General features: G+C 51.5%; 1 protein-coding gene across 1 annotated transcript in view; it reads left to right on the forward strand.

Annotated features, from left to right (window-relative positions):
* The window catches only part of RNF123 (ring finger protein 123), a 53,784-nt gene that overhangs the window by 19,964 nt on the left and 24,322 nt on the right, over positions 1–9,498 (forward strand). Inside the window, exons 16-23 of the mRNA XM_083155885.1 lie at positions 271–388; positions 1,688–1,787; positions 1,868–1,929; positions 3,537–3,608; positions 7,648–7,768; positions 7,853–7,954; positions 8,033–8,139; positions 8,214–8,406. Of these exons, the coding sequence (XP_083012011.1) occupies positions 271–388; positions 1,688–1,787; positions 1,868–1,929; positions 3,537–3,608; positions 7,648–7,768; positions 7,853–7,954; positions 8,033–8,139; positions 8,214–8,406 (875 nt within the window). The remainder of the gene's footprint in view (positions 1–270; positions 389–1,687; positions 1,788–1,867; positions 1,930–3,536; positions 3,609–7,647; positions 7,769–7,852; positions 7,955–8,032; positions 8,140–8,213; positions 8,407–9,498) is intronic.

Consider the following 9,498-nt stretch of genomic DNA (forward strand, 5'->3'; position numbering starts at 1 on the left):
GTGGCCAGTTTGGTGTTAAAATGAAACCTTGAATTTCTCCTTTATATTTGTCATGGAGGCTAGTGCTTGGTCTGTTTCACCTGTTGCTGTGCGATGTGCATGTTTATGTTTGTGTGTGGGTGATATTATGAGAGGACCGCGGCGGTCTCATCACTTCAACCTTCTGCAATAATAACCCTTCTCCTGTTATCCCTCTGGAAATAGTCGGCCGATTCTAGATTTGGCCCTCATAGTCAGATGAACACAATTCTTCCTTAACCCATGGCGTAGATTTGATGTTCTAAGGTCAGTGGTGTTTTTCTTTATAAAGAGCCCATTGCGGGTGGAGGAAGCCGGGCTACAGGAGTTAATACCAACCACTTGGTGGCCAAATCGTTTCAACAAAGAGGTGAGAAAGGTCCCCGGGTGCTACCTCAGTCCTATCTGCATCTCTCCAGGATTCCATAGCAGGTCCCTGTCCCAACACACTGAGCCGCACACCCCCCGGGTGCTACCTCAGTCCTATCTGCATCTCTCCAGGATTCCATAGCAGGTCCCTGTCCCAACACACTGAGCCGCACATCCCCCAGGTGCTACCTCAGTCCTATCTGCATCTCTCCAGGATTCCATAGCAGGTCCCTGTCCCAACACACTGGGCTGCACATCCCCCGGGTGGTACCTCATTCCTATCTGCATCTCTCCAGGATTCCAAAGCAGGTCCCTGTCCCAACACACTGAGCTGCACATTCCCCGGGTGCTACCTCAGTCCTATCTGCATCTCTCCAGGATTCCATAGCAGGTCCCTGTCCCAGCACACTGAGCCGCACATTCCCCCGGGTGCTACCTCAGTCCTATCTGCATCTCTCCAGGATTCCACAGCAGGTCCCTGTCCCAGCACACTGAGCCGCACATCCCCCCCAGGTGCTACATCAGTCCTATCTGCATCTGTCCAGGATTCCATAGCAGGTCCCTGTCCCAACACACTGGGCTGCACATCCCCACAGGTGCTACCTCAGTACTATCTGCATCTCTCCAGGATTCCATAGCAGGTCCCTGTCCCAACACACTGTGCGGCACATCCCCCAGGTGCTACCTCAGTCCTATCTGCATCTCTCCAGGATTCCATTGCAGGTCCCTGTCTCAGCACACTGACTAGCACATTCCCCGGGTGCTACCTCAGTCCTATCTGCATCTCTCCAGGATTCCATAGCAGGTCCCTGTCCCAGCACACTGAGCCGCACATCCCCCGGGTGGTACCTCATTCCTATCTGCATTTCTCCAGGATTCCATTGCAGGTCCCTGTCCCAACACACTGAGCGGCACATCCCCCAGGTGCTACCTCAGTCCTATCTGCATCTCTCCAGTATTCCATAGCAGGTCCCTGTCCCAACACACTGACTAGCACATTCCCCAGGTGCTACCTCAGTCCTATCTGCATCTCTCCAGGATTCCATAGCAGGTCCCTGTCCCAGCACACTGAGCCGCGCATCCCCTGGTTGCTTTGTTTTATCTCATTGTCTCAGCTCTATGTTATCTCACACATCTCAGATCTGGCTCCATGTTCCCGTCTGGACGCCTGCTTCTGTTACAGTCACACAACAATGTAGAAACTTTTAATCTCTGCCCACAGGGCTGTTGGAGACCCTGCTGGTCATGTGTGAGGTAACAGTGCAGAATTCCTCACAGTAACGGCATGCATTGTTTGTAGGGGAAGGAAATCAAGGATCCAACAGAGGAGAGTGGGGAGGAGCGGATTAGGCGGAGGGCCTACGAGAGGGGGTGCATGAGGCTGAAGAAACGGATAGAAGGTGACAGCGATTTTCATTTATATACCATATACGCTTTTATTGTCCCGAGTAGTCGGAAATGTTCATGTATTTTATTATAGTGGTGGAAGAGCTACAGGTCCAGATCCTGAGACTGCTGCTCAATAACAAGGACAGAGGCGGGGTGAGTCCAGCACTGGTGTGTGTATGTGTGATGTATGTATGTATGTATATGTGCTGTGTTTGTGTGTGTCTGTGGGGGATATAGTGGTGGAAGAGCTACAGGTCCAGATGCTGAGCCTGCTGCTCAATAACAAGGACAGAGGCGGGGTGAGTCCAGCACTGGTGTGTGTATGTGTGATGTATGTATGTATGTATGTATGTATATGTGCTGTGTTTGTGTGTGTCTGTGGGGGATATAGTGGTGGAAGAGCTACAGGTCCAGATGCTGAGCCTGCTGCTCAATAACAAGGACAGAGGCGGGGTGAGTCCAGCACTGGTGTGTGTGTGTGTGTATGTATATGTGATGTATGTATGTATGTATGTATATGTGCTGTGTTTGTGTGTGGGGGTTGATATAGTGGTGGAAGAGCTACAGGTCCTGATGCTGAGACTGCTGCTGAATAACAAGGACAGAGGCGGGGAGAGTCCAGCACTGGTGTGTATGTGTGTTGTATATATGTGTGCGTGTGGGGATATAGTGATGGAAGAGCTACAGGTCCTGATGCTGAGACTGCTTCTTAATAACAGAGGCAGGGTGTGGAAAAAGGGTTTTCCCAGTCAAGACTGGAAAAAAACAGGCACCTAAATGGGGTGAGGAGTCAAGCCGCTCCCACTAGGGGTGTCTAATCCCCAAATATACACTGGAAAAGAAAACGGGGATTGGTGGAGCTCTAAAAAATGAGAAAATGGATCAATTTGGTAGCACAATAAAAAATTACTATTTATTTCCTGATATTGATTAAAATAGGTATATCTAGCAACAAATGTAAAAAAATGAAAATGCATAAATAAAATCAATGATTTTGTAAATATGGACAAGAGAGGTTTTATACTTAGTAGATGGAGTCCCACTGGTTGATATGTGGTAGCTTCTTGATCAATCAGTCATAGAGTCCCTGGTTTGTATCCCGACTGGCAAGGTGTTTATATGGGAGTCCATAAACCCGCAGGATAGGTTTCACTGGAGGGTGAATTGTAATCCTCTCTTGAGAGGTATCCTCACGATTGTGCAATCCTTATATCCTGACTGTGAGCAGGTGGTGGTGTCCCAGTTGAAGTAGTGGTAGAACAATTGGTAGCCAGAGTCCAGGGATTTAGTACCACTTGAGATCAGAAGCTTTAAGTACTCCAAATAGAAACCTCAATAACAAGTCCAACAAAATTCAGGATGTGCAGGAGCTTCCTAACCAGCAACGGAACATGTTGGGGTGGCGCAGTGGTCGGCATGATGTGCGTAGGGTGGCGCAGTGGTCAGCATGATGTGCGTAGGGTGCCGTAGTGGTCAGCATGATGTGCGTAGGGTGCCGCAGTGGTCAGCATGATGTGCGTAGGGTGGCGCAGTGGTCAGCATGATGTGCGTAGGGTGCCGTAGTGGTAGGCATGATGTGCATAGGGTGGCACAGTGGTAGGCATGATGTGCATAGGGTGGCGCGGTGGTAGGCGTGATGTGTGTAGGGTGGCGCAGTGGTCGGCGTGATGTGCGTAGTGGTAAGCACCTTGTATGTAGGGCGGCACAGAGATGCCGGCTGCACCCTTCCCTGACATGTGTATTCTGTGTCTCTCTGACAGGGAGAAGCCTCTCGTTATATCTTCCTCAACAAGTTCCGCAAGTTCCTTCAGGAGAACGCCAGTAACAGAGGGGTGAGTGCGCCGTGTTCCTGGTGCAGAAAGTATAATGGTGTCTGAGCGCCTGGTGACACTGCACCATCATGTGACTGGGCAGTGTCACTGCAGTGTTATTGTCCCCAATTCCTTTATATCCTCTGTGTGTGGACATTGTCCCTGTGTGACTGTGGTGCGGTGGCTGCGGTGTGACTGAATGATGGCGGTACTCCTAGCAGTATATATGGGGGAGGCACTGAATGATGGCGGTACTCCCAGCAGTATATATGGGGAACGCACTGAATGACGGTGGTACTCCCAGCAGTATATATGGGGAACGCACTGAATGACGGTGGTACTCCCAGCAGTATATAGGCACTGAATTACGGTGGTACTCCTAGCAGTACATATGGGGGAGGCACTGAATGACGGCGGTACCCCCAGCAATATATATATATATATATATATATATATATATATATATATATATATATATAGCCACTGCTCTGTCCACATAAATGCGGAGTGACCGCACCACATCCAGCAGCTTGGAGTCAGGGTCCTTCTCACGAAAAGCTGGAACCACAATCGGTTGATTGACATGAAAAGCTGTCACATCCTTTGGGAGGAAAGACAAACTGGTGCGAAGCTCCGCTTGGTCCTCATGAAATACCAGGTAAGGAGGACGACAATATAAGGCACTGCGGTCTGACACATATTTTATGTCCGCCGATTCCAGAGGTTTAAACAGACCAGATTGGAGGAAATCGTCTAATGCTCATTAGACAATAGGCCACATGGCTACTGAGATGCCGGGCTCTGCTGCAGCTCCTGCCAGCCGCAGCTGCTTCCCATACGTACCAGCCCGCCCCACCTGTACACAGTAGCCAATAGGCTTTGTATACAGCTTCAGTGGGTTTGTCTGTGTCATTGTCAATGCCCAGGTCAGTGGCAGCGCAATTTCATGCCGCGCACCATTGCCGGACATAAGACTGTTCTCCTGTCAGCTCAGCCAGCGGCAGCCTAATGTCGGTGCCCACCACAGACCCTGCTGGGGATCTCTCCTCCAAGCCACCGTGGGGTCTGTCACACGGTAGCTACGCCATTTCTCTGGATTCTACTCCAGCCTCTTTCTAGTCCAGAAACCCAATGGGTCATACCGTCCCATCCTCAACTTAAAAAGACTAAAAACAAGTTTGTTCGATTCCCGAATGGAAACATTGCGGTCCATTGTCTTGGCCTTACAACCGGGAGACTACATGGCATCCCTGGACATCCAGGATGCTTATCTGCACATCACCATCAGGCCAGAACATCAGCGGTTTCTGTGGTTTGCACTGCAGGACCGTCATTTTCAGTTTCAGGATCTGGCTTTCGGATTGTCTACCGCCCCACAGGTGTTTACGAAGGTCATGACCGTGATGGTTAGCACACTTCGCAACCAGGGAGTCCGCATACTTCAATATCTGGACGACCTGTTTCATTCTGGCACAATCTGCAGAAATTCTTAAGGACCGTAAGTGGTGAAGGTCCTAAAACGCCACGGATGGATCATTAATTGGCCCAAGTCGTCCATGATTCCCACACAGTCTATGTTCCATCTGGGAGCCCAATTGGATAAAGTCCATCAAAGGCTCTACCTGCCAGAGGAACATCGCCGGACATTGCAGTCCCGCATCTGACGTCCATTCATGCCTGCACGAGGGTCCTAAGTTTGATGGTATTGACCTTCGACATGGTGGTATATGCCCAATTCCACTCATGTTCACTACAACGGAAGATCCTCTCCAAGTGGTCGAGATCCTGTGCCAGCATCTGGTCACAGCTGATAGCCTTGCCTCCGGCTGTATGTCTTTCACTTTCTTGGTGGGTTCAGTCACCCTGTGCAGGTCCAGTCAGACAATGCGACGACGGTGGCTTCTCAACCACCAGGGCGGCACTCGCAGTTGGGCTGCAACGGCGGAGACATCACACATTTTTCAATGGGCGGAGAAAACTATTCCTGTGCTCTCGGCAATATTTATCCCAGGAGTCCTCAATTGGGAAGCAGACTTCCTGAACCGTCAGACTCTGGATGCCAGCGGGCCCTTCATCCAGAGGTATTCCAGATGCTGGTACAATGCTGGGGCAGACTCTAGGTGGACATGATGGCATCAAGCCACAACCACAAGGTAACCCTGTACGGATCCAAGTCTTGCGACCCAGGGGCTTGCATGGTGGATGCCTTGTCAGCCCCATGGCTGTTTGCACTGATGTTCGCCTTCCCTCCCATTTTGCTCCTCCTGAGTGATCCACAAGTTTAAGGTGGAGGGAGGCACGTTGATCCTGGTGGCTCCCAGTGGGCCCAGATGGATCTGGTTCTCGGATCTACAGGCCCTGACAGTCGTCCCTCCGATCAGTCTACCTTTACATCCAGACCTGCTCTCTCAGGGACTGTGTCTACACCTGGATTTGCAGTGTCTGGCTTTGACGGGGTGGCTATTGAGACCTCCCTGTTAAGAGCCAGAGGCTTTTACTCCAGAGTAATCTCAACCATTCTCAGGGCGTGCAAACCTTCTTCGGCCGGTGCTGAACATCGCATCTGGCAGGCTTACTTTTCCTGGTGTCGTACTCGCCAGTTCAATCCCAGGATTTACCGCTTGGCCAGGTACTGTTCTTCTTACAGAAGGACCTGGAGGCCAGATTATCTTCTTTGAAGGTACAGGTTTAGGCTTTGTCCATCTTGTTCCGTAGCATTGTTGCCGGATGTCCCCACATTCATGCAGGGTGTCCTACATATCCAACCTCCCATTGTTCCCCTGGTAGCCCCGTGGTAGGTCCCACCGTTTGAGCCCTTATGGTCAGTGGACCTTTGTTGGCTCACCTGGAAGAGTTTTCCTGTCAGTGATTGCTTCCGCCAGGAGAGTGTCTGACTTACGGCTCTGTCCTGTGGGTTCCCGTTTCTGATCTTCCATTCTGATCAGGCAGTTCTTCGAATCGTTCCTTCTCACCTCCCTAAGGTAGTGTCCAGATTTCACATCAACCAGAAGATTGTAGTCCCTGCCTTTCACGGACCAGATGCTTCTCCTGAACAGTCTTCCTTGGATGTGGTCCGTGCATTGCGCATCTATAGAGGTGTGTATATATGCCCAGCCATGTATAGAGGTGTATATCGGGCCCACACCAGTCTGACCTCCCCGTCCAGTAGAACCGTACAGTTCTCTGTGGTAGAAGCCTGTTATGTATATACTATGTTCCCAGCCATATATAGAGGTATATACTATGTTCTCAGCCATATATAGAGGTATATACTATGTGCCCAGCCATATATAGAGGTATATACTATGTGCCCAGCCATATATAGAGGTATATACTATGTGCCTAGCCATATATAGAGGTATATACTATGTGCCCAGCCATATATAGAGGTATATATATGTGCCCAGCCATATATAGAGGTATATATATATGTGCCCAGCCATATATTGAGGTATATATATGTGCCCAGCCATATATTGAGGTGTATATATATGTGCCCAGCCATATATAGAGGTATATATGTGCCTAGCTATATATAGAGGTATATATGTGCCCAGCCATATATAGAGGTGTGTGTACATATATATGTGCCCAGCCATATATAGAGGTATATACCGGGCCCACACCAGCCTGACCTACTTTCTGTCCTGTAGAACCCTACAGTTCTCTGTGGTTGAAGCCTGTTATGTATATACTATGTGCCCACCCATATATAGAGGTATATACGTGTCCAGCCAAATATAGAGGTATATACATGGCCCACACCAGTCTGACCTCCTCTCCGTCCTATAGACCCTACAGTTCTCTGTGGTAGAAGCCTGTTATGTATGTATGTGTACAGCCATATATAGAGGTATATATGTTCCCAACCATATATAGAGGTATATACGTGTCCAGCCATATATAGATGTATATACAGGGCCCACACCAGTCTGACCTCTCCGTCCTGTAGAGCCCTACAGTTCTCTGTGGTAGAAGCCTGTTATGTATATACATGTCCAGCCATATATAGAGGTATATACTGGGCCCACACCAGTCTGACCTCCTCTCCTTCCTGTAGAACCCTACAGTTCTCTGTCCCCCGGAGTACATGGTCTGTTTCCTGCACCGACTGATTACTGCGCTCCGCTCCTGCTGGGATGAATACCAGATCCGGAACCCCTCGGCCTGCGTCAGTGACGGTGAGAGAGCGCGCCATCAGTATGGCATAGTGCCGGGGGTGTTATCAGCGGATGCTTATTCTCTAACATATTATGTACCTGCAGAGGCGTATGTTCCCCCTCAGCTCTTCTACAATGGGAAGGTGGATTACTTTGACCTGCAGAGGTTAGGAGGCCTCCTGTCCCACCTGAGAAAGACACTGAAAGGTGGGAAGGGGACTTGTGGCTGTGAGGTTACAGCAGGACCTCTGCACAGTATGTCTCACTGTCCCCTTACCTCCTCAGATGACCTAGCGTCCAAGGCCAACATCATCATTGACCCCTCCGAGCTGCAGACAGTGACCATGGATGACCTGGAAGAGGAGGACGAGTCTGCGAGTACCACAGCCCAGGTACGCGGAGTAGATGAACAGGGCAGAGGTCTTGGTGCCTGTAACAATCATATCTGATCACCCCTTTTCTCCAGAGGTCCTCTGCTGCCCTGGCTATTGGGGGGGCACTTGCCCGGCCCAGCTGGCTGAGTTCCCCTACTTTGGGGAGAGCCAACCGCTTTCTGAGCACCGCAGCTGTGAGCCTTATGAACCCACGCCGGCCCCTGGGGGCATTGGAGAAGGTGAAAGTGCGGAGTCTCTGTGTAGAGCAGCGTACAGAAGATGACAGTGAGTGGTTATGGGGGTGGTGGTAATGTGGAAGATGATGTGACTGGAACAGTGGTCACATGGGGCACATTCAGAGATACAGCAGCTGGGCTCAAATCTGCAAACGTCACAGCTGCCGGGATTCCTGCCACTGGGGTTAGGTGTACGCAGGGGTGGGAGGGCACAGGCACTGGGGTTAGGTGTACGCAGGGGTGGGAGGGCACAGGCACTGGGGTTAGATTTACGCAGGGGTGGGAGGGCACAGGCACTGGGGTTTGGTGTACACGGGGGGCACAGTCACTGGGGATTAGGCGTACGCAAGGGCACAGTCACTGGGGATTAGGTGTACGCAAGGGCACAGTCACTGGGGATTAGGTGTACGCAAGGGCGCAGTCACTGGGGATTAGGTGTACGCGAGGGCGCAGTCACTGGGGATTAGGTGTACGCGAGGGCGCAGTCACTGGGGATTAGGTGTACGCGAGGGCGCAGTCACTGGGGCTGGGTGTACGCGAGGGCACAGTCACTGGGGCTGAGTGTACGCGAGGGCGCAGTCACTGGGGATTAGGTGTACGCGAGGGCGCAGTCACTGGGGATTAGGTGTAGGCGAGGGCGCAGTCACTGGGGATTAGGTGTACGCGAGGGCGCAGTCACTGGGGATTAGGTGTACGCGAGGGCGCAGTCACTGGGGTTAGGTGTACGCGAGGGCGCAGTCACTGGGGATTAGGTGTACGCGAGGGCGCAGTCACTGGGGATTAGGTGTACGCGAGGGCGCAGTCACTGGGGATTAGGTGTACGCGAGGGCGCAGTCACTGGGCATTAGGTGTACGCAAGGGCACAGTCACTGGGGATTAGGTGTACGCGAGGGCGCAGTCACTGGGGATTAGGTGTACGCGAGGGCGCAGTCACTGGGGATTAGGTGTACGCGAGGGCGCAGTCACTGGGGATTAGGTGTACTCGAGGGCGCAGTCACTGGGGATTAGGTGTACTCGAGGGCGCAGTCACTGGGGATTAGGTGTACTCGAGGGCGCAGTCACTGGGGATTAGGTGTACTCGAGGGCGCAGTCACTGGGGCTGGGTGTGGGCGAGGGCGCAGTCACTGGGGCTGGGTGTGGG

This window comes from Crinia signifera, chromosome 8, assembly GCF_055691185.1.
Source record: "Crinia signifera chromosome 8, ASM5569118v1, whole genome shotgun sequence".
In the NCBI taxonomy this organism is placed as follows: domain Eukaryota; kingdom Metazoa; phylum Chordata; class Amphibia; order Anura; family Myobatrachidae; genus Crinia; species Crinia signifera.